This window comes from Barbus barbus, assembly GCF_936440315.1.
Source record: "Barbus barbus genome assembly, chromosome: 5".
Lineage (NCBI taxonomy): Eukaryota > Metazoa > Chordata > Actinopteri > Cypriniformes > Cyprinidae > Barbus > Barbus barbus.
Genome location: NC_136733.1, coordinates 24,509,754 through 24,535,105, shown reverse-complemented (window position 1 = coordinate 24,535,105; position 25,352 = coordinate 24,509,754). Strand labels below are relative to the sequence as shown.

The window sequence follows — 25,352 nt, the reverse complement described above, 5'->3', positions numbered from 1 at the left end:
AAAACATTCAAAATACAAAACACATAGGGACACATTCAAAGGTGTCAAGATCATCTATATGCTTATAATAATTAAAATCAGTCAAAATCCTTGCTTGTACCATATTTGAAAATACAACAATTACATTCTGTTCCAAGTTGTTAAATTTTCTTCTTCCTACTCATATAGACAGCCAACTTGGCCAAAATTCAACAATTGACAAGAAAATCTTCTTTTCCTTGCGTATTTACAGTTTTTTCCAATTGCTAACACACAAATTTTCAAACTAGTCTGGTTTTATCAAACTATTTAACACAATTCACAAAACCACACACACAAACTGCAAAATACCTCATATATCCTGCAAAATGAAGCACTGCAACCGAAACTACACATAGCATTATCAAAATCAAACTTTTGCATGAAATGGCACACACTTCATTCATTTTACCAGATTTTTGCCAACTACACACTGTTGGGCATAATGAAAAGCACCCCCATCTTTAGTATGCTTTGCCATAATATTAAAATATGTATCAGATTGTTCACATGCACAGAAATATTTGCAGAGACACACACATGCTGTTGCAACATTTTTTTTTTTTTTTTCACTACAGTAAACAAGTCAGTGCAACATATGCACAGCAGATATATTTACATGGGACAGAACAAAAATATTCTTACAAAAAACAGTAAACTGAAAAAGAAAATTTCAGAAAAAATATATTACAGTAAAAAAAAAGAGGCAAGAAAAATAATTAGGCAGCATCTTGCCGCACAGCCGGGTCTGGCCACAACGCCTCGTCAACATCACAGGCAATATCTTCCCTTGCCAGACATCGAGGGAAGAAGCGCCTTGAGTGCCTTATCCATCCCTGAATTGCACCCACATCAATCTCATCACATGCCTCTTCCATGGCATGCACAAGAGGCATGCGCACAAAGGGCTGCCGGTCGTATACCTTCCACCGCCATGCCGAAAAGAACTCTTCTATGCGGTTCAGAAATGGTGAGTATGGTGGGAGGTATTGCACGAGAAATGTTGGGTGGTCAGCAAACCAGTTTTGGACTGGGGCTGCACGATGAAAGCTCACATTGTCCCATACTACAACGTACCGGTTTCTTTGATGGTCTGCATCATTCATACGCTCTGGTGGTATGAGAATGTTGTGAAGTCTGTCCAGAAATGTGAGAATATGGGCTGTGTTGTATGGTCCAAGGTTGGCATGACGGTGGAGGACACCATGCATGCTGGAGATGGCAGCGCACATTGTGATGTTCCCACCACGTTGGCCAGGAACATCTATAATGGCTCTGTGGCCAATTACGTTTCTCCCCCTTCTTCTGGTCTTTGCTAGGTTGAACCCAGCCTCATCTATAAAGATGAACTCATGTGGGATTGCATCAGCATCCATTTCCAGTATTCCCTGAAAACAAAGAACAAAAATCAGTCAATATGGTGTTATCCAGTACACTGGGAAACAATGTTGCGTGTGGTGTACTGCAGTCAATATAGTACTTACATCCACATATGCTCGTCTGAACTCTTTGTTTCTTTGAGAGTTTCTCTCAAACGGCACCTTATAAAGTTGTTTCATTCTGATTTGGTTTCGCTTGAGAATGCGAGCCAATGTGGACAGATTGACTCGTTGAATGTTGTTGAATAAGGTGTTGTCTTGGATGATGTGGCTTTGAATTTCTCTCAATCTGATTTCATTATTTTCCAAAATCAAGTTTACAATGCCAGCTTCCTGTACCCCGGTGAACATTTGGCCCCTTCCTCCACCATGGTGTCGTCTCTCAGTCCTTTAGAAAAAATAAAAATATATATAGGGCTTGGACAATGCAGCCTAAATATTTTCCCCCACAGTACAGTACATTGTACAGGAAACTTGTACAGTTCATGAATGGCTGATGTCATACACTAAGTAAACAGGTGTCACCCAACTGATACACTATGACATGGGGTATACTACATGTGTACTACATGAAATTTTGGTTACATACCTGTTCTCCAGTCTAAAGGTCCGGATGACAGAGGCGACAGTAAAACGACTCAAGTTTGGCTGCACTCTCTGTCCAGCCTCACACATTGTCAGCCCATGGTTGATGACATGATCTACTAAGGTTGCTCTGATTTCATTTGAAAGTGTTTGTCTTCTTTGGCCATGAACTCCTCTACCTGCTCTACCCCTACCTCTCACTCTTTCTCCCCCTCTTATTCTCAACCTCGCTCTTCCTCTTCCTCTTCCTCTTCCTCTCTCTGCAATGTCTTCCATTGTTCTCACAAAAAGGTTCTCACCTGTGGTCTTTTCATAGTGCTTACATCCTGATTGAAGTGTTAACAATTAACCATTGAGGTATTTGGCCAGGTGGCACATGTAATTGGCCAATTAGCTCATGTAGTGTCATTTTGAATGGCAGTGTTTTGAAATGGCAAACATGTGACTTTATTTCAGATTGTTGTATGTTATGCAGAGAACCGTGTTCAGTGTGTTTAAAAAGTGGCATTTTGAAATGCAAAATGTGTGTAAAGCAGAAAATGTGTTTAGACTTTTGGAGACTAGAGAAGAAGTTTTGCTCTGTGTGTGTCAGTTTAAATAATTGTGCTGTGCATGTCATTTTAGTGTGTTAGCAATTGGAAAAAACTGTAAAACCAAGAATAAACACTTCCAAAGAAAAAGTTTCACTACAACTTGAAAAAGTATTTCCCAGTAACAAAAACAAAGATGCCAATCTAGCACTAGCACATGAAAAACAGTTTCTCTCTCATTGCAAAAGGGGCATTTAGCATTAATCTCTGGGTTTAAAACAGAAATGAACGAGCTGACTGCAATAGCACCATGAAGGATCCTCCACTGCAAGTCACCCGCTCTTTTAATCAATGGTGGGTTATACAGTGCCCTCCATTGAGGTCTTTTATCTGCATCCAATTTTTAAAAATTATGCCATGGGGTGTCAATCTTCCTATCTAACATTTTCTTGTTAAAACTGATCACACAATACTTACAGAGTTTTCCAAATACAATATAAAAAATCAACATACACAGAATCAACAGTCTCCAAAAAAATTCCAATAAAACCTTCCATACTCACAGAAAAATACAAAAGAGGGAAAAAGTCTGCTGGATTGTGTTTACTGAGGCCATCACGAAAACTAGACAGCAAAGACCATTCTGCTGGTTTGAGGGCAGCCTGCCACTTCAATAATAACTGTGCAACTAGACGAGTAGATCTGAAACCCAACCTTTGAGCAATAGCTTCATCATTTTTAAAATCAGGTTTTAAAATCAGTAAAATACCCTCCTCCTTGGGCAAAAACAGCACACTCTGCGGGACCCAATGCAGTTTATCCCAGAAAAAATCATTTAAGGTAGCCTGGATTTTAACAGATGAATGGGCGGATCAACACATGCAAATTTGTGCCATAATGAGGATGCAACTAAATTATTAACTATTAAAATGCGGCCTCTATACGACATCTTTGGGGATAAGCATTTCCATTTTTCCAGACGACCTTTAATTTTCTCAATGACCCCTTCCCAATTAAATCATCAGCCAGAAACACACCTAAATATTTAAAACCTGATTTCCCCAAACTAAGCCCTCTGGCAGTTCTGGCTTTCCCTCTAACCATTTACCCAATAATAAAGCTTCACTTTTCCTCCAGTTTATAATTGCAGAAGATAAACCTCTAAAGACTGAAAGTAGCTTTAACAAAGTCCGTATGTCACCTTGCCTGCTAATCATAACTATCACATCATCAGCATAAACTGACAATATAAGATTATCCTTGCAATTTGGCAAACATATACCGTGTAGTTTAGCCCTTATTTGGTGTAAAAGAGGTTCAATCACTAAAGAATACAACATGCCAGATAATGAGCACCCTTGCCTGACACCTCTATAGACTTTAAAAGGAGCACATAAACCACCATTGATTTTAAGAATACTCTCAACGTCACTATAAAGAATTTTGATATAATCAATACACTTTTGGCAAAAACCAAACGATTCTAAAACTCTCCAAAGGTAACAATGCTCCACACGATCAAAAGCTTTCTCCTGATCCAAAGAAATTAAACCACAATCCAAATTAAGCATCTTGGAGACCTCAAAAACATCAAGAACTAAAGAAACATTATCAAATATAGATCTGCCGGGAACACAGTAGGTCAGGATGGATGGCACAGCTCATCACCCCTGCTAACCAATTTGCCAACGCTTTGGAGAGCAGTTTGTAGTCACTACAGAGCAGAGATACGGGCCGCCAACACTTGATGTCGGTAAGATCACCTTTCTTGGGCAAGAGGGTTAACACTGCTCTACGGCAGCTCAGAGGTAGCCGGCCTTCAGCCAAGCTTTCATTCAATACCTCTAGCAGATCCTCTTTCAAGTCAGCCCAAAAAGACTTGACCAATCAACCGGCAGACCATCAATTCCCAGAGCTTTTCTGGACTCTGGATTCCTTGGAGGGCCTTATACAGCTCTGCCTCACTCAAAGCACCTGAGATTTTAGCATTGGCTTCCTCCGAAACTTTCATCAAAAAAGTCACTTTCAGTCTCATCCTACTCCAAGTTCATTCTTGTACAAATTTTCATAGAAAATAACTGCTCTCCTACAGATTCCTGCAGGATCTGTCAATAATATACCAGAATCTGAGCGAAAGGCATGAATGGCTCTACTCTGGCCATTCTTCTTCTCCAGGTTAAAAAAAAACCTGGAAGGAGCATCCATCTGATTCACACTCAGGAACCGTGATCTGACCAGAGCCCCCTGTGCTTTAAAACCCAGCAAATCAGCCAACTGTATCTTCTATATAATATAAGTGTCCAACTATATTATATAGCTTTGGACACTGGTGTCCAAATAGCTTTGGACACCAGTTGACTCAGCCATTTCCTGAAGTTTTAGAATATCGGCCTCCAAGGTGTTCATAACTAAAGTAGCCTCTTTAGTGACGTTTTGAGTATACTGTATACAAAACTGTTTAATTAAAATTTTTTCAAAGTCCCACCATTGTCGTAAAGAACTAAAATATCCCTTTGTAGTTTTAAACTCACCCCAAAACACCTTAAACATATCTCCAAAATACTTATCACTTAACAAGTTTACATTTAGAATCAGAATCAGAATCAGAATGAGCTTTATTGGCCAAGTATGTTTACACATACAAGGAATTTGTTGTAGTGACAGAAGCTCCACAGTGCAACAGAAAGACAGCAACAGGACAGGACACAGATAATAAAAACAAAATAACAACAAATAGCCAATAACCAATGTACAAAGCAGCAAAAAAAACAAAAAACAAAACATAATATATAATATAGACAACTATGTATGTACAGGTCAAGTATGTGCAAATTAGAAATTAGAAATTAGAAAAATAAAAATGAAATAAGTGAGTGTGGTGAATGGATAATGTATTATTTGTGTGTTCCACGTTTATTGTTGAGATGTATTGACTGAGGGAAGAAACTGTTCCTGTGTCTGGTCGTTCTGGTGCACAGAGCTCTGTAGCGTCGACCAGACGGTAACAGTTCAAAGAGGGAGTGAGCTGGGTTTGAGGGGTCCAGAGTGATTTTACAAGCCCTTTTGCTCACTCTGGATAAATACAGCTCTTGGAGAGTGGGGAGGGTTGTACCAATGATTCGCTCAGCAGTCCGGACTACCCTCCGTAGTTTTCTGAGATCAGATTTGATCGCTGAGCTGAACCAGACAGTTATAGAAGTGCAGAGGATGGATTCAATGATGGCGGAGTAGAACAGTTTCAGTAAGTCCTGTGGCAGGTTGAACTTCCTCAGCTGGCGAAGAAAGTACAACCTCTGCTGGGCCTTCCTGACAATGGAGTCAATGTGAATATCCCACTTCAGGTCCTGAGAGATGGTGGTGCCCAGGAATCTGAATGACTCCACTGCAGTCACAGTGCTGTTCATGATGGTGAGTGGGGGGAGAGCAGGGGGGTTTCTCCTGAAGTCCACAATCATCTCCACAGTTTTGAGCGTGTTAAGCTCCAGGTTGTTGAGACTGCACCAGACAGCCAGCTCCTTAACCTCCTGTCTGTAAGCAGACTCGTCACCGTCCTGGATGAGGCCGATCAGTGTGGTGTCATCTGCAAACTTCAGGAGCTTGACAGAGGGGTTTTTAGAGGTGCAGTCGTCGGTGTAGAGGGAGAAGAGCAGTGGGGAGAGAACGCAGCCCTGAGGAGCTCCAGTGCTGATGGTGCAGGTGCTGGATGTGAATTTACCAAGCTTTACTAACTGCTGTCTGTCTGTCAGGAAGCTGTTGATCCACTGGCAGACGGAGAGCTGGGTTAGTTTATTTTGAAGGGTTTCCGTGATGATGGTGTTAAAAGCGGAGCTGAAGTCCACAAACAGGATCCTCACATAAGTCCCTGGTCTGCCCAGATGCTGCAGGATGAAGTGCAGTCCCATGTTGACTGCATCATCCACAGACCTGTTTGCTCTGTAGGCAAACTGCAAGGGGGTCCAGTAAGAGTCCAGTGATGTCCTTCAGATAAGCCAAAACCAGTCTTTCAAATGATTTCATGGCTACAGACATTAGGGCCACAGGTCTGTAGTCATTAAGTCCAGTAATTTTGGGTTTCTTTGGGATGGGGATGATGGTGGAGTGTTTGAAGCATGAGGGGACTTCACACAGCTCCAGTGATCTATTGATCAGTGATCTGTGTGAAGATGGGGGCCAGCTGATCAGCACAGATTGAACCTGGTGCTTTCCTTCTTTTCGTTTTTCCTGAAGACCTGGCATACATCTTCTTCGCTGATTTGAATTGTAGATGTGGGGGAGAGAGGGGTTGCTGGAGGTGTGAATGGTTGTGTGAAGAGGTGTTCAGGGTGGGTGTGGGGTGATCTTTCAAAACGACAAAAGAACTCGTTTAAGTCGTCTGCCAGGTGTTGATTCTCCAGAGTGCTGGGGGATGGTGTCTTGTAACTGGTGATATCCTTCATTCCTATCCACACTGAAGCAGGATCACTGGAAGATAATTTTTTCCTGAGCTTGTCAGAATAATTCCTCTTTGCCACTTCAGGAGAAAAGGAGATCAGAGATTTAGCTGCCAGTACGCTGCCAATACCAGTACGCTGCAGCTAAAGGAGATTTAGCTGCCAGTACACACTCTTTGGTTTAATGGAGTTTAAAAACACACAACACTGTACCATACTGTGATCAGTAAAACTCAACGGGGTGATAAAACATCTTCTTACAATATTGCATTGATGCTTATAAGCATAGAACCGATCCAACCTAGCCAGAGAGATAACACTGTCACGAACATGAGTCCAGGTGTACTGTTTTTGTGTCCCATTAAACTGCCTCCAAATGTCACATAACCCATGCGTCTTAACAAGTTGAGAAAAACGATTACGAGAGGGCAAATGGGGCTCAAAATTATTTCTATCCAAATTTCACACTGAACAGTTAAAATCACCACCCAGAAATAAGTAGTCTTCCACACAACATTTTTGCATAACAGAACAAAGTATATTTAAAACACCATTCTTTCCACAGCTGAAGTAGGGACATACACACAAATAAAGACAAAAGTACATTTTTCAAAAGTAGCTCTTACTTTTAAAAGTCTGCCTTTAACAACTTCTTTGACCTGATGGGTGTGTGGAATAAAACTTTTGGCGAAAAAGAATGGCAACCCCTCCACTAAGTGAAGTGTTGTGACTCAAAACTGAGACTCCATCCCACTCCGCTGCCCAATCAGCAGCATTCTTTAAATCACTGTGGGTTTCCTGTAACATGGCAACATCAACTTTTTTTTGTTTAACCACCTCAAACAAACCCTTTTTTGCACTCCCCTTAAACCATTTACATTAATTGTTGAAATATTCACCTCACACATTTTAGAAGAAAAAAAAAAAACAAATATAGCAAAAATGTACACACACACCCTTTCATGGTCATAATATTAAGCTTTTTCACTGTCTTCATTTGTATCACCAGACGAGAGTTTTCTCACTATCTTTTTTAATCGATAAATCTCTTTGTTTGTAAACAAACTTTCTGACATGAAAAGCATAGTTTTGTCAACAAATAGTTTCATGTCGGGAAAATACTCGGTTACATGCACCCCTCTTTTGTTTTTAGTGGCCCTGAGAAAGAGTTTAATGTCATCAACTTCATAATTGCGGGTAGAAAAATCACTCTGAGACAAACTAATGCTAGAATCAGAGGACTCACTATCGCTTTCCATTTCATCGTCACAATAGACATCCTCCACATCTGCTTTCTTTGCTTTAGTAACTTGAAAATCACCAGCTTTTTTTCTCTTTGTTGGGACTTTAAATGGACTCTGTTCTGCCTCCATTTCAATGCCATCCCATCGCGAATCGGACTGCAAAACATTAACTGTGCCGTCACTTCTGTGCATGCCCGTTTGCACAACGGATTTAGAAATCGGAGTATCCAACCACGGTCTCGGGATTAGCTACCTGATTTGTCGCACCCTCAGTCGCGGACAGACTCACTTCAACTCTTTCTTTCATTTTACCTGACTCTGTAAAATGAAAGAAAGCAGATGGAGCAGCGTTTAATGGTCCGGCCTCAGCCGACTCACCAACTCTGCCCCCACTATCATCGGCCACTGGCCTGCTTTCATTTGTTTTACTAGGACATGTGCGAATTAAATGACCCACCTCCCCGCAGTTGAAACATTTCATTTTTTCCGTCGTGGCATAAATAATATAATCACTATCATCAACTTTAAGATGCAGTGACAAATCGAGTTCTTCATCTTCCTTTAAAATCATGAAAAGAAAGCGTCTAAACGAAACCACATGTTTCAAAAGAGGGGACTTACAGCCAACTGGTATCATCTTAATAGGTGACACCAGTTTACCGTAACAGGACATAATTCTCACCAAAGTTTCATCACTTATGAAAGGCAGGACGTTAGACAACAACACTTTCTTGGATGGCATAGAAAGCGGGAGTACAGGAGTAAAAAGATTATCCACAACTATACCAGTCTCAACTAACTCATTTGCTTTCTCAACCGAGCTAAGAAAAACAACTGTGACACTGTTCATCCTGGAGGCCGACATGTTCGTGTCCCACAACCTCACCTACAGCCAGGCAACAATCCTCTACACTCACCGCGGACGCCACTTTCACACCATGACGCCGCGTGAGATTACTCAACACCTGTGACCGTGGGGCCATCATGCTGCCCGCAAAGTGAGCAGCAGCACGCGGCCCGACAAGTCAAAAAGGTATCAAACACTTAAAAGAGGAAAGCCCAAGAAACCCAAAGCAAGAAAAAAAAAAAAGAGCAGGGTTCACTCACACTCACCACTCACACCACTCTGTCCGCTCATGCTCAACACCCACTCTGGAAGTGTGAGAGAGAGAGAGAGAGAGAGAGAGAGAGAGAGAGAAAGAGAAAGAGGAGTAGGACATGGTCGAAGAGGCTATGGCAAGCAATAGGCAAAAACTGTAAATATATCTGTAAGAGATGGGTTGTTTTTTGTGTTACGCTCAACGGATGAACATTCAGAGACTGAAAAGCTAGGGGCATGGTTGCAACTGGTACAAAACAACATCACAATCTCCTGGGAGAGAGAGGTTACATTGACCTTCAAGATAAGGTTGGAAACTGTTGTCGTTTGATCATCCAGGTGCAGAATTCTGGCACAATACACACTTATTGCGAAACCTCAGAAATTTTGCTGAGTAATGGTTCCTCTTTTTGTAATTAAAACACAATTCACCCAACTGGGCGAGGGTTCACTCACACTCACCACTCACACCACTCCGCTCATGCGCAACACCTACTATGGAAGTGTGAGAGAGAGAGAGAGAGAGAGAAAGAGGAGTAGGACATGGTCGAAGAGGCTATGCACGGAACAATATATCAGATGATATTAGAGCAACGTTGGTGGATCATGTGATAAATCATGGCCTGACAATGAGGGAAGCTGGGCAGAGAGTCCACCCACATCTAAGCCGGTTCACAGTTGCATCCATCATAAGGACACTCAGACTGGAAAACAGGTATGTCTTCAACTCTCTACTCCATACTGTATCTACAGTATTTACAGTACTGTACCATATCACATTACTGTATCACATGTACTGTATTGCAAGTTGGCTAGTGCTCCTTTTGTAACCAAAAATGGTAGTTTTGTGGAACATACAGTACAGTATAGTACATAGCAGTGTACCATTGAGATGTTACAGTACTGTGTACAGTTTACAGTATTGTAAAAAAGAACCAAACCAATAACAATTTGTGGTTGCATTTTTCTACAGAATGACTAGAAGACCTTCAGGGGGTGGTCGGCAACGCCTGTTCACCCAACAGCAGGAACTTGCCATTGTGGAAATGGTCTGAGCAAACAATGCAATCCGTCTCCACCAGCTACGGGAACAAATACTTGCAGATAGGCAAGTATTCATCAACATCAATTGAGTAGGCATTACCACGATCAGACATGTCTTGGTAAAGCACAAAATCACATTGAAACAATTGTACAAGGTCCCATTTGAGAGGAACTGTATCGGGGTCAAAGGACTTCAACAAGAATATGTACAGGTAAGTGTTGCAGTCCTTTACATTTACAATACAGTATTTATGTAATCCAGTACAGTAATAGCTGAATATGTACCATTGTATCAGTACCACATAGATACATGCAGAGAGGGACACAGGTACCATGTGTGTTGGGGTGTGGGGGGGGGGGGGTGTGTTCTGTATGTGTAGTACTGTAGTTGTGTGTGTTTTTTTTTGTTGTTGCAAAAAATCTGGATGGAGCTGCACAGCCTCATGAATTTATTTACATTGAGGCTGGCTTCAACCTCAGCAAAACTAGACGATGGGGTCATAATATAATTGCCAAAGGGCAATTGTGCATGTCCCAGGGCAGCGTGGGGGAAACATCACAATGTGTGCCGCCATAAGTCTTCGAGGGCTACTACACCATCATGCACCTAGATCCCTAAAATATGCAACATATACTAACATTTCTCGATGCACTTCATGATGCAGTTGTACAGGACAGATCAGAGCAGCCCAGGTTTGTTGTTGTCTGGGATGATGTTAGTTTCCACTGGGCTGCTCTGCTCCGGGACTGGTTCACCAACCATGATCAATTTGAAGTTGTATACTTGCCCCCTTACTCGCCATTTCTAAACCCTATCGAATAATTTTTTTCTGATTGGAGCGCGTATATGACCGCCAACCACATGCCCGCATGCCGCTTTTACAGGCAATGAAAGAGGCATGCGGAGACATTGAGGTAACGTCAATCCATGGATGGATTCGGCACACAAGGCGTTATTTTCCCTGTTGCTTAGCAGGAGAAAATATCACTTGTGACGTTGATGAGATCCTGTGGCCAGACCCAAACAGACGGCAGGATCTGTATTCCCACCCATGCAGAATTGGCCTGTTTTTCTGTATTAACAGTAGTGTATTTTGTTTTATTTATGTATTTTTGCGTTACTGCATTTGCTGTACTGTTAAGTATAGTACTGTGATGTGCAGTATTGAGTTGATGTCATTTGTAACCTTTCTGTACTTTCATTTTTGGTTGTTGTGAAAACCTTTGTTGGAAAAAAGAACAAAAACTGTAAGTGTTGCATTGAGCTTCACAGAATGCTAACTGATGAACTGAATAAAAACAGTGAAAATTAAAGACTTCAGTGTTTTATATAAAGTACACTGTGTTGCTGCTAATCTGAAAGTCTATTCATATGATGCAAGCGTGTATCATTTTGTGACATTTTGACAAAGGATTGTTAGGTTTTGATAGAGTTTCAAGTCGACATAGATGTGCATGGGAAATAAACCAGTGTTGTGTGCAAAGTTTTGACACAATGAGCCGAAGTTTTGAAAAAAAGTGTTCAAGCAATAGGCAAAAACTGTAAATATATCTGTAAGAGATGGGTTGTTTTTTGTGTTACGCTCAACGGATGAACATTCAGAGACTGAAAAGCTAGGGGCATGGTTGCAACTGGTACAAAACAACATCACAATCTCCTGGGAGAGAGTTTACATTGACCTTCAAGATAAGGTTGGAAACTGTTGTCGTTTGATCATCCAGGTGCAGAATTCTGGCACAATACACACTTATTGTGAAACCTCAGACATTTTGCTGAGTAATGGTTCCTCTTTTTGTAATTAAAACACAATGCACCCAACTGGGCGAGGGATTGAATCTGGCCAACCTTGCTTTCTCTCTCACTTGGAGGGTTGTTCTTAACCTGCACACAAATTTTTAGGTATAAAACATGGAGTTTCTTTCAGTTTCATTGGAAGCTCAGCCATGGGTAAAGTGCACGTTGCCCGGCATTCTCGGACAGGTGTTGGTCTTCCACTGATGACTGAAACGAGCTCCCCAGTCCACCGAAGAGTGAAGATTTCAGTTCTGAGGTTGTATATTGGTTCTAATACTTTTGCTTGGAGTTTTAGTTTTAGTGTATTCTCAAATTAGTGTATTATTCATTTAGTGTATTATTCATTCACGCAATATTATCTTTTATTCATGATCATCCTTATATTATGCACTGGCATATTATCCTTCTTTAATGTGTTTATTTTTGGTTATCACTATTCTTTTATGCATTTACCTATGATCATTATCATTATTATTGATATCAGCTGTGTGTATCAACAATAAACAGTTGTAATTGCTTGATTAGTATGGTGTATGGATCTTTTTATTGTCACCTTCTCTCGCTGAATTAGCACCTCACTGGTCTCACATTAGTTTTGAAAACCAAAACAGAAACCATACTAAAACAATATTTATATATAATATCCATATATAAATGTATATGCATGTAAATATTTTCTAAATATATAATGTGTGTGTATTTATATATACATAATAAATCTGCACAGTACACATACATATTACATAAACAAACTTTTATTTTGGATGTGATTAATCATTTGACAGCCCTAAATATATTATAATTACGTTTTATAATTTTAAATGTATAATTACTACACAATCAATTGCAGAAATTAACAAACAGAAAATATTTACAGTTTATACATGTGTTCTAGGCAAACTCATGCAATGTGCTCTGATCTGTCCTGTACAACTGCATCATGAAGTGCATCGAGAAATGTTAGTATATGTTGCGTATTGTAGGGACCTAGTTTGGCATGATGGTGTAGTAGCCCTCGAAGGCTTATGGCGGCACACATTATGATGTTTCCCCCACGCTGCCCCGTGATGTGCACAATTGCCCTTTGGCCAATTATATTATGGCCAATTATATTACGACCCTGTCATCTAGTTTTACTGAGGTTGAAACCAGCCTCAATGTAAATAAATTCATGAGGCTGTGCAGCTCCATCCATGTCCAAGATTTTCTGCAACAAAAAAATACATAGCATGGATGGCTGGCATTACTCAAAACACACAACTACAGTACTACACATACAAAACCCCCCACACACACCCCCACCCCAACACACAGGTACCTGTGTCCCTCTCTGCATGTATCTATGTGGTACTGATACAATGGTACATATTCAGCTATTACTGTACTGGATTACATAAATACTGTATTGTAAATGTAAAGGACTGCAACCCCGATACAGTTCCTCTCAAATGGGACCTTGTACAATTGTTTCAATGTGATTTTGTGCTTTACCAAGACACGTCTGATCGTGGTAATGCCTACTCGATTGATGTTGATGAATACTTGCCTATCTGCAAGTATTTGTTCCCGTAGCTGGTGGAGACGGATTGCATTGTTTGCTCAGACCATTTCCACAATGGCAAGTTCCTGCTGTTGGGTGAACAGGCGTTGCCGACCACCCCCTGAAGGTCTTCTAGTCATTCTGTAGAAAAATGCAACCACAAATTGTTATTGTTTTGTTTGTTTTTTACAATACTGTATACTGTACACAGTACTGTAACATCTCAATGGTACACTGCTATGTACTATACTGTACTGTATGTTCCACAAAACTACCATTTTTTGTTACAAAAGGAGCACTAGCCAACTTGCAATACAGTACATGTGATACAGTAATGTGATATGGAACAGTACTGTAAATACTGTAGATACATTATGGAGTAGAGAGTTGAAGACATACCTGTTTTCCAGTCTGAATGTCCTTATGATGGATGCAACTGTGAACCGGCTTAGATGTGGGTGGACTCTCTGCCCAGCTTCCCTCATTGTCAGGCCATGATTTATCACATGATCCACCAACGTTGCTCTAATATCATCTGAAATATTGTTTCGTGCATAGCCTCTTCGACCATGTCCTACTCCTCTGTCTTTGTCTTGCTCTCCCTGCCTCCATGCTTGCAAAGTTCTCAAAATGGCTCAACTGATGCCTATTTGTGGTTGGCTGATTGGTGATCAGTTTTCTAAGTAAGAATTTTCAGGTGTGTGAAGTGTTTTCAATCACCCAATGTCTTTTGTATTTTGAATAGATGTGTTTTCCCAATGGTACCCATGAGATTTCATTCATGAACGAAGTGTCTTATGTATGAAATAGTGTGTAGTGTGCAGGAGCAAGTGTGTTGCAGAATTGCAACTGAAGTGCAAAGCAGCGCTTTTGTTTAAGGTATGGGTACACTGTGTTTAAGGTGTAGTAACAAAAGCTTCAAGTTTTGTTACTTTGGTCTAAGCACGTGTCTATAGTGTTCAAGCAATAGGCAAAAACTGTAGTAGGCAACACTCACCTTGTACTTCCGTTGCAAGCAGACAGGAAAGAAAAACAAAAACTGCTGCAGTCTTCTTCTTCTTCTTCTCTTTTTTTTGAGGATTGTCTAAGACTGTTATTGCCAAAGATGTTCAGCTACAGTATATAGCTGTCAGAAGATCAGGGATTTACAGTGTGGAATCAGTTCCTGGTTTCAATTTCACAAGCACAGCAGTTTCGATTTCCCATTTCTTTGAAATGCCCTGAATTTGTCTCATGTCGTTTAGTGCAAAGATTATTCTGGCCAGTGAGGAAGAATTATACTTTGTTTTACAGCAATTTTGGAAGTTGCTGTAAATTCTTTCAAACACTCTTTGAAGCCCAAAATAAATGAAGGGATCAAATGTAAAATCCCTGCACAAGCGCAAAAGCATCATTTTACTGGCAATCATCCTTTATTATAATACTGTTTGTTCAGACAACAGCAAACAATTAAATGTGTTCAACTTCATGTGCATGAATTATTCAAATGTTTAAACATAATAAACACTATATTTTGGATGATGAAATTACCAATGTTGTGATGATGAAAATCAGTGACATCACGTCAAACATGAACCCAACTTCTGTTTTCAGAGAAATCAGCCATTAGTTTTCACTACATCTGTACATGAAATAGTCTTAATAAGAAGCTCACTCTTATGAAGGGGAAAAACATTTTCCAAACTCAAGCAGAAGACCAACATACAAATAATAATGTTTTGTGAACATGTGTATGTGTACGTCTAGCACACTAGTGCTGATTGTTAAACTTTATGTTTATTACCTCATCAACATGCTGGTTAGCATGATTAACACATGTGAACCCAATCTGGTTCTTACACACATAAACTACAGTCTTGATTCTTTGTGTTCATATATTTTGCCACCATTTAACCAAAACATAAAATAGTTACATTTTCTCATGAGATTGGGGGGCAGTTGCATAAACATCTGCATGAAATGAATATTATTGTGATGATCTTTTCTTCCCTATTATGATGTATCTATAAATGAAATGGCTTCTCAGTAGCAGTTATAGGGATAATAATCTTAGTTTTCAGGTTAAAATTAGACCAATATATATTTTTATTTAAAAAAAAGTTATGACCGGTCTTAAAGGCAAGGCAAGGCAAGGCAAGTTTATTTATATAGCACATTTCATACACAGTGGTAATTCAAAGTGCTTTACATAAAAGAAAGTGAAATAGACATTAAAATCAATAAAAACATCGAAATAAAAATAATAAAAACAAGGAATTTTAAAGTGATATAGAAAATGATTTAAAATAAATTTAAAGAAAATGATTATACATAAAATTCATTGCAGTCAGTTCGGACATATAGCACAGTGCTCATTCAACAAATGCACAGTTAAACAGATGAGTTTTGAGTCTTGATTTAAATGTGGCTAATGTTTTAGCACATCTGATTTCTTCTGGAAGCTGGTTCCAACTGCGGGCCGCAAAATAACTAAACGCAGACTCCCCTTGTTTTGTGTGAACCCTTGGTATTTCTAACTGACTCGATCCTAATGATCTGAGTGGTCTGTTCGGTATATATTCAGTGAGCATATCAGCAATATATTTAGGTCCTAGGCCATTGAGTGACTTATAAACGAGTAAAAATACTTTAAAATCAATCCTAAATGTAACTGGAAGCCAGTGTAAGGACCTGAGGACTGGTGTGATATGCTCAGATTTTCTGGTTCTAGTCAGAATTCTGGCAGCAGCGTTCTGGATGAGCTGCAGCTGTCTAATGGTCTTCTTGGGAAGGCCGGTGAGGAGACCATTAGTCCACCCTGCTGGTGATAAAGGCATGAACAAGTTTCTCCAAGTCTTGATTGGAAACAAAACATCTAATTCTTGCAATATTTTTGAGATGATAGTATGCTGATTTAGTTATTGCTTTGACATGACTACTGAAACTAAGATCTGTCTCCAGAATCACCCCAAGATTTCTGACTTGATTTTTAGTTGTTTTAAAGAAAAAAAAAGACTAACTTGTAAAACTTACTTAAGCATTTTTGCAATGAACAGCCTAGCCAAATTTCTTTGACCACATCTCACACATAAAGTATGCTCTGTGTATTTAAGATATTGTATCAAGTGAAAAGAAGATGAACTTTTAAAAACACTTTCATTTTTTTAATTTCACTGTGATTCATCTCTTTCCTGTGTGAACAAGCCTGCTAAATTTGGATTGTCTTCTTTTAGTGACAGGCCATTTTTGCAGTTTCCCTGTGAATGCACTCTTACAGACTCAAATGAAAACTTATTCACAATGTTGTTATTGTCCCCTTCCTAACTATGGCATTTCTTGTACCATTTTCATACATATTGTCAGAAATCTGATATTTTCGTGTTCACCCTTGACTTGTGGTGTTGATATATTTTCCCTTACATCAATATGGGGACTTCTCAGTTTCCCTTGTTGTTTCGTATTGTGTCTTATTGCCCTAACTTGTTGCGGTTTTTAGGATGATGTCATATAAATGTGCCTTTTTATTGTATTTTCTTACTATACTTTTTTTTTTTAGTGTACATTAGGTGGAAATTGCATACTGATTTTAAATGTTAAATGATATGGGAAAAAAAATAATTGGTTGCCTCTGACCAGGCAATAACTTTGCGTCTTCAAGTATTCTTTCCTAATCTCCTGTTTACTTTTTGCACACACAGAGACAAACATAACTAATATTTCTTCAGGAACCAATAACAAGACCATAAACGCACAAATTATCAAACCACAAGATTTTATTTGAAAGTTTCCAAACAAACAGAAGAACATCCAACACATTGTTTTTAAATAAATTAAACTATTCATAACATAATGTGTAAATATAATATATAAAATACTCTGTTGTAATAAATGAGAGAATCAATATAGCTTTTTAATGACAGGGTCCACAGTGGCCACAAGCTTCACACATTTTACTGAGCACTCCTAAAAAGAAGAAACATAAATAAACATTACTCCATTATATTTCTTTATTTTTAAATATGAAAAATATGAAGTTCAGGTCTTCAATATCAACTGTTATGAGATTGATAAGACTCACCTGGTCTGTTTTGCAATCCTCTTAATGATATTCTTGGTAAACAACGACTCTGTGTTTAAGCATCTTCGACCTTCACCATTTTTCAGTGTGACACTGTTCAGACACATCATCAGGTTATTTAAAGAGAACATAGATTGAAAATATCTTCATTTATCAATTCAATTAGAAATACTCATGTACTTACACAACTTCCAGATGTCCACAGGATGGACTAATAGGGTGAATTTCAACTTTCTCTATCAGCTTTGGCTTCACCATTTTGAGACCAGCCCCACGGCATAAACATCTTTGGATTCCAATCCCGGGCTTCCCTGAAGGATGATAGAAATAAATGATGGAAATGATTATTCTGAAACAATGAAGCAACAGATTGTGCTGAGTTAGTGAAATGTTTTTAAAAAAGCAAAAACAATCTTACCTTCAATAGCAACAATGGCCAAACTGACAAAAAAAAGCAGAGCTGCTACAGTCTTCATTGTTTCAGTCTCTTTAAGGTCTTCACTTTAAGCCACTTGACTGACCAAATGTGAATAAATGAGCTGACTGGCTTCATTTTATAGTCTACATCAGAGAAATTCTGGGATTTCCCTGTTTGCTGCTCTAGTGGAGAATAAGATCCGGCTGAATTCCAGTTTCTCTTTCTATATCATACTCAGTTTCTGGGAAATAAACTGTGCAGAGTTTTTATCAGTTTGTTTGGGTTTTAAGTGCCGTTTCATCAGGTTTATATGGTACACAAATACAGTTTTACATATATCAGATAGAAAACAAAAATAAGAGAATAATATATAATGGGTAAGAATTATAATACTTGTATTAAGAAGCACAGTGGCTTTTGATAAACTAAAATCACGTATTATTGTCTTTACTATATATATATATATATGTGTGTGTGTGCTACTTGTTTTGTTCATGTAAATTACCCTCAGTTCGCTCAGTGCTTGGTCTGGCACTGTTTACTTTTAGCGATTACTATTATGAGTGTTTGCCATCTGTGAATTAGATCCTGTTTGGATTATCATTTTGTTTTGTTTATTAAAGTAATAGTGCTGCAATTTTGATCCGCTTTGCCTCATCTTCCCACCCCCCCACATGACCTAAAAACAAATTAAATATAGATCTAGCAGACGTCAGACTTCTGCTCATCACTCCCTCGGGGACCAGACCAGGATGCTTTCACTCCCAGCTCCTCACATATTCAGGATCCTTCTGTCACAATTTAATGCTCAGGATACCCATTTAACATCATTTTCCGACATACAGAGTACTTAATTGCTTTCAGTTGCTTTTCGCTTTTCGCTTTTCATCTCAACGACGCATGTAATTCTTAACATATGTAAAAGTATACATTTTATATATACACAGTATGTATGTATATATATATGTATATGTATATATATATATATATATATATATATATATATATATATAATGTATGTTCACGTTTATTCACAAAAATTTAAAGTGTATAATATTCATACTTTCAAAACCCCATAATCCCTATACACCTACCCATGTTTTAACAACATAAAACTTCATAAAACTAATCACAGTTGTGTATTGTATAAATATTTATTTACAGGTATTTATTAATACTCCAATAAGTATTTTCATCATGGTGATATTCTGTGTCTGATGCAAAAGGTGTCTTACTGAACGCAATGGAGCACCCTGTGCGTTGAAAAAAGTGATAGGGTGTAATGAGTTGGGAGTAAGAATGTGTTGTCCAAACAACCTCCCTGGATTACTTCCTCTACTAAACTATCTAGCGATGGACCTCAATGGTATTTTTGTGATTGTGTGGACTAGGTGTTGTTGCAGTACAGGACTTTATAATGAACCTGTCATTTCCGCTATTATGTTATAACCTCTGGTTTCTCATCCACCTCTGGAAGTATATGTGCCATCCTGGAGGAGCTTGACTACCTTTGCAGTCTGATTAGGATGGAGGTAACATCTGATATAAACATGTGCCATTGGTTCGGTTTCAACTGCTTTTTTCCCCCCAAGTCTAAAAATACTGTTAAAATGCTACAGTGGCCTTTTGTGCTTTCGCTTTCTGGTAACTATGGTCTTTTCACACAAATGCACATGTTGTATTTGTGTGTGATCAGCAGGATATGATGTTGCAAGGTCTTTTATGCAAGGGCAGAATTTTCTGCCAGAAAAGTTCAGCTGAATGTACTACCCCGCAAACCACTCAATTCACATGCAATTTCTTCATTTTTCACAACAAAGTGTGAATTGTTATAGAATATGAGCATGACAAAAACTGTTGTAGTGAATTTTTCAGTTAACTGAAATCTGCACAATAGACTATTGCAAGATGAGAGTAGTTATTGGGGGACTGAATGGTCAAGAGCCATTGTAATTCATCCTTATGTATTCAAAAACATTGTGGCGGGAAGAGCAAACGACACAGTGGGTGTGGCATCAGGCCTCGGAGAGGCTTTTATTAAACCGAAATAATAAAATAAAGTGTCCAAAATAAACAGGGGATCTGGTGTCCTCGTCGTGCTGCAGGGTTTGTGAAGGAGGGCAGTGTTCTGAAAGGAAGGGTCCAGGTAAGGGGCGGAGTCCGGCGGCCGCACGCGCTCCCCTCTGAGGACTGGTGGCTTCTCCAGAGGCTTCGTCTACATCTAGGTCCACGGCGCTCGACGGGACTAGACGGCCCGGCAGCCTGGCCCGACGGCCGTATCACGGGTGCGGTTTCGTCCGGACTGCGGGTCCGGCAGCTCACGTCTCTGGCGGTGCGGGAGTCCCTCTACGCTCCCTGCCTGGAACCACGAGGACACCAGCGTGCATGCACGGGGACGAGACCGGTCTCTCGAGGAGAGGCGCGCTCGGCATTTAAACAGCGGCGGTGATGAGGCTCTATTCTGATCAGGTGCGCCTCATCACACGCCGCCAGCCCTGGCTGATTCAGCGCCCCTCCTCTCCCACACACCCACTCCCGTCGGGAGCCTGGTGAAAGCGGCGAATAAGGGACGGGGTGGTGATGATATAGGGGGGAGGCAGCCAACTCGTCACAATATTTATTGTTTCATAGTCATATTCTTAAGTAAACAAAACACCAAATTAGCATGAATTATTTTTATTTCATGGTTATATCGCACACAGATTTCCTCTGGATTAGAACGTTTTGAATAAAAATGAATTAATACAAGTTAAAAAGTGAATAAAATAGTAATAATGAACATATCCAATACTTTAACCAAAACAGCGTTTCATCTCAAAACTCAAAAATATGAATGTGCTCATCTTTTCTGATGGAACAAAACGCTAGCATCCATTAAACCTGTATTAATTATAGTTTCATCAGAGAAATGTTTAAAATCACAAAACAATAAATGGATCTAAAGAAAAAGAATACATATATGGCTAAATGACTTTGAAGTCTTGTGTATTATAGCAGAGTAATTTCAATAACCATCCTTGATGTTAAACTTCTTAATCTTCTTTTCTTCCTCTGTTCCTTTGCTTTTTGTTTTTCTTTCTATAAAGATAGCACAATGGCACAGAATTGAATTCTAATTACATAAACATATACATTATAATTGGTTGTATTCATTCAGTAAGTATTAGCATAACAGTGATAATATCTCACCCCTTGCCCTTCAATAATCTCTGTCCTTGCCTCTCATTTGGATCCAGACACACCTTCCTGATAACCTCCTTTCCTTTTCCCTTTCCTTTTGCAATCACAGTTAATCTAAGATCCGGAGGAAGAGACAGAAACAAAAGCAATTGTTTTATTGCAATTACGGGCTTGCAATTGTTCATTACAATGCTCATTAATTGTATTGAATCTCTAGAAGAAATAAAGATTTATAAACATTGTAATAGGACTCACAGTATGCATACTTACATAATCTCTGTCTTTGAGCAAGAGGGACTTGGTGGGAACAATTCAAATGCACGAATCCATCTGGGCTTCACTGCTTTTGGCAGTTTGCCTCTGCATAAGCAGCGTTGTGATAACCCCCCTGCTTGCCCTATACAGTTATGATAAGTTTAAGGACTAATGAACATAACACATCCAGAGCAGGAAAATTATTTTTCCAAGCCAGTAATCACGGATTGGATTGGATTGTGTATGTTTAACAGAAACACTTGAGAACAGCATTCAATCGATGACTTCAACAAAACATTATATCTGGTGGATCTCTGGAATACTTAATTCTGACTGGACAATCATCGCATTCTGTGGTCAAATATGATTGTATAACTACTGACAAACTGATACAGAATTTTTCAATAAGGGTAGACTGTAGATTATTACAGTCCATTTAATGTATAAAAATGTAATACTTTGATATGGGCATATACTTTAATGAAACACAAACAGAAATATTTTCTGTTTTAGATTGTCCTCAAAAATAAATTTTGTTCAGACACCTTGCTGAAAAACAATCACCTTTAAAAAAACATTTTTTGTTTTTTTTGTAGGCCTACATTAAATATGTTTTTACACGTGTTAACAATATGCGTTAAAGGGTTAGCTAAAAGGCTTTATTATTTTTTCTGTTTGTATATGATGCAAATGTAAGACAATAGACAATATCAGCTTACCTGCAGAGTGTGTAAGAGTCACTCCAAACACCAGAGCGCACAACAGTGTGAGAACAACCTGATTCATGATTCACCTCACAGGCAGCTCCAAAGAAATGTTTCCTGCTTACACAGTCCATTCCTTATAAAGCACAGACTTACTTTCATTTTACAAGCTTCCAATGAAATGTTCTCAGCAACACATCCATCATCCTTGAGGATAATGTTGCGTGGCCGGAACAGAAATGACCACTTTTTTAACATTTGAAAGTCTTTGATATTTGCACTTAAAAGTCACTAAAGTCTACGTAGAGAGAAAAACAGCACAAAGAAAACATAATCATTATTATTAATATTTATTTATTTCGCTTTAAGCAAGAAGAAGGAATAATTTTTTTTTTGCCAGTCAGAATAAACCTTTTCTAAACCTAGCTTTTAGAAGTGAGTGTTTTATTAACAAGGTCTTATAGTCAAACATAAACGTTCACCACAAATTAATGATAAAAACGATGTAGACAAAATGGCGATACTCTGGACCCTCTTCAGTTTGCCTATCGCCCAAACAGATCCACGGACGATGCCATTTCTCACGTTCTCCACTCTTCCCTCACACACATGGACAGCAACAATGGGAATTATGTAAGGCTGCTATTCATTGACTATAGCTCAGCTTTCAGCACTATAGTCCCCATCAAGCTGGCATCTAAACTCACAGACCTCGGCCTAAACTCCTCACTCTGTGACTGGATTCAAGACTTCCTCACCGGCAGACCTCAAGTGGTGAAAGTTGGCCAGTTCACCTCAAACTCCATCACTCTGAACATAGGAGCCCCACAGGGCTGTGTCCTGAGTCCCCTGCTCTACTCTCTCTACACGCATGACTGCGTGTCCTCTCACAGCTCCACATCTATTGTCAAATTCGCTGATGATACTGTGGTTCTGGGCCTCATCTCCAACAACGATGAGACCGCATACTTGGATGAGGTAGAGAGTCTCACATCATGGTGCCAGGACAACTGTCTCTCTCTGAATGTGAGCAAAACTAAAGAGCTGATCATGGACTTTAGGAAGAGACAGCAGCAGCCCTACACTCCTCTTATGATCAGTGGGACCCCTGTGGAGAGGGTGAGTAGCTTCAAGTACCTCGGTGTAAACATCTCAGAGAACATGACTTGGACTACACACATCCAAACACAGGTCAAGAAAGCCAGGCAAAGACTGTACCATCTGCGACAGCTAAGGAAATTCAGGGTCTCACCAGCAATCCTGAAAACTTTCTATTCAGGGACCATAGAAAGTGTATTGACTCAGTGCTTCTCAGTGTGGTATGGAAACAGCTCCAATCAGGACTGCAAAGCACTACAGAGAGTTGTGCGCTTAGCTGAGCGCATCTCAGGGTCTGCTCTCCCCTCTCTGCAGGACATCTACCTCATACGCTGCAAAAATAGAGCTGTTAAAATCTTCAAGGACTCAAATCACCCTGGTAACCGTCTATTCACTTTGCTTCCATCTGGTAAGCGCTTCCGTAGCCTGATGGCAAAAACTGAGAGACTTAGGAGGAGCTTCTTCCCCCAGGCCAGGCTCCTAAACTCTAACTCTGTGCCATAACATCACTTGACTCCATGTAAATATCACCATATCAATAAGCTATTCATAATTTTTCTCTACCTCATATTGCTGCTATTTAAATACCCTGTACAACTTTTTTGCACATTATTTTTGCACATTCCTCTTATTACTATTTAAGTCAACAACATACTGACCTGCACATTTATATTTATATTTTTTATCTTATCTTATCTTTTATTTTATTTTATTCTTTTATTTTATTTTTTCTACTTTTCTTCTCTTAATATTTGTATACTTTATAATTGCACTGTCCTGGAGCGGACCTGACCTACATTTCACTGCTGGTTATACTCTGTATAATTGTGTATGTGACAAATAAAACTCTTGAATCTTGAATCTCTTGAATCTTGCTTGGCATATGTTTGGTCACCTAGTTTGTAATTTTTGCCTTTTGGGAAGAGACAGTATTTCCTTAGAGTATTTAATTGTGTTGAACTTAACTTGACTGTGCAGAGAACAGAGGATTTAAGATTTTTCTCTGTTTTATTGGTCGTATGTACATAATGATATTATTAAAGGTGTGTGTGCTACAGATAGGAGTGATAAAATCATGTGGCATGTTATGCAAAGGAAGTGAATAGATTTAAAGAGAAAAAAACTGAAATTACTTGAAATGCAACTAAAATGATTACAAATTAGGCCTACATAATTAAGACTCTTCCTTGAAACAAAGCCAAAATATCAAACTGATCACTTATAACTGAAAGCATCCTTTACTCCAATAGACAGGCGTGTTTTTTGTACATCGGGAGATATTACATACTGTGACATCAAATTAATAATAACATGGTCCAGTGTTTGGACAAGAGGAATAATTAGTAATCAGTAATAGATTACGTACTCTGTAATCATATAGTAAAATGTATGCTTTCACTTAATTTTCTACATTCCTTGAATGTCTGAAAGCAAAATGATCCAACATAAAATTGTGAGATTTGAGAAGGTTGAAGATTTCCTGCATATCAAAAGATGGTCACAGTCATAGGATGAGACACTGATTTCTTTGTGGCCTCTTTGTTTTCTTTTCTGTTCCTTACTTCATGGTGAAGATAAGGGGAAATTCAGTTCAGTCCCTGTGCCAAGGTTATTGAGGGGAGTGGATGGCTTAAGAACTGAATTGAAACTGGCACTGGTGAGTGATGAAATGGCCAGAATGGTTCTGAATTAACTCTAGAAATGAGCTGGCTTAGAAGTGAGAAATACAGAACTGTATTTATAGTAGCTATACATCAAATAGGGAGCTGCAAAAATGAATGAGTGTAATTAGTCTGAAGCAGGGTCAGGGTTAAGATCCAGGCAGAAAAATGTGTAACAAAAGTATGTTTAACAAAACCAAACAGCCAGTATCATTGAGTAAGCTAAGCAAACAAGCCAATAAACGTAACCCAGGAATCAAGGACAATGGGACATATGCATATGATGAGCAAAATATCAAAGAACAGAAAAAAAGG

At 39.1% G+C, this 25,352-nt stretch overlaps 2 protein-coding genes across 2 annotated transcripts; both read right to left on the bottom strand.

The window, feature by feature from the left end:
• Nucleotides 1-17,400: 17,400 nt before the first annotated feature.
• cxcl11.1 (chemokine (C-X-C motif) ligand 11, duplicate 1) lies at nucleotides 17,401-18,249 on the bottom strand. Its single transcript, XM_079417969.1, has 4 exons — nucleotides 18,140-18,249; nucleotides 17,906-18,032; nucleotides 17,722-17,814; nucleotides 17,401-17,606 (listed from the first exon to the last, which is right to left on the bottom strand). Exons 1-4 carry the CDS (start codon nucleotides 18,195-18,197, stop codon nucleotides 17,594-17,596), a joined length of 291 nt encoding a protein of 96 aa, XP_079274095.1. The 5' UTR covers nucleotides 18,198-18,249; the 3' UTR covers nucleotides 17,401-17,593.
• Nucleotides 18,250-20,802: 2,553 nt separating this feature from the next.
• Nucleotides 20,803-22,392, bottom strand: LOC306869683 (C-X-C motif chemokine 10-like). Its single transcript, XM_079416543.1, has 4 exons — nucleotides 22,294-22,392; nucleotides 21,590-21,716; nucleotides 21,329-21,433; nucleotides 20,803-21,217 (listed from the first exon to the last, which is right to left on the bottom strand). The coding sequence occupies exons 1-4, from the start codon at nucleotides 22,358-22,360 to the stop codon at nucleotides 21,172-21,174; spliced, it is 345 nt and encodes a 114-aa protein (XP_079272669.1). The 5' UTR covers nucleotides 22,361-22,392; the 3' UTR covers nucleotides 20,803-21,171.
• Between the last annotated feature and the right edge of the window lie 2,960 nt (nucleotides 22,393-25,352).

Coding starts and splice junctions, on each gene's coding strand:
- cxcl11.1 (XM_079417969.1), bottom strand. CDS start 18,197: ATGAAGACTGTAGCAGCTCTGCTTTTTTTTGTCAGTTTGGCCATTGTT. Junction 18,033..18,139: donor GGCCATTGTTGCTATTGAAG/GTAAGATTGTTT, acceptor ATCATCCTTCAG/GGAAGCCCGGGATTGGAATC. Junction 17,815..17,905: donor TGTGGACATCTGGAAGTTGT/GTAAGTACATGA, acceptor GTGTCTGAACAG/TGTCACACTGAAAAATGGTG.
- LOC306869683 (XM_079416543.1), bottom strand. CDS start 22,360: ATGAATCAGGTTGTTCTCACACTGTTGTGCGCTCTGGTGTTTGGAGTG. Junction 21,717..22,293: donor GACTCTTACACACTCTGCAG/GTAAGCTGATAT, acceptor ATAACTGTATAG/GGCAAGCAGGGGGGTTATCA. Junction 21,218..21,328: donor AGATTATTGAAGGGCAAGGG/GTGAGATATTAT, acceptor CTATCTTTATAG/AAAGAAAAACAAAAAGCAAA.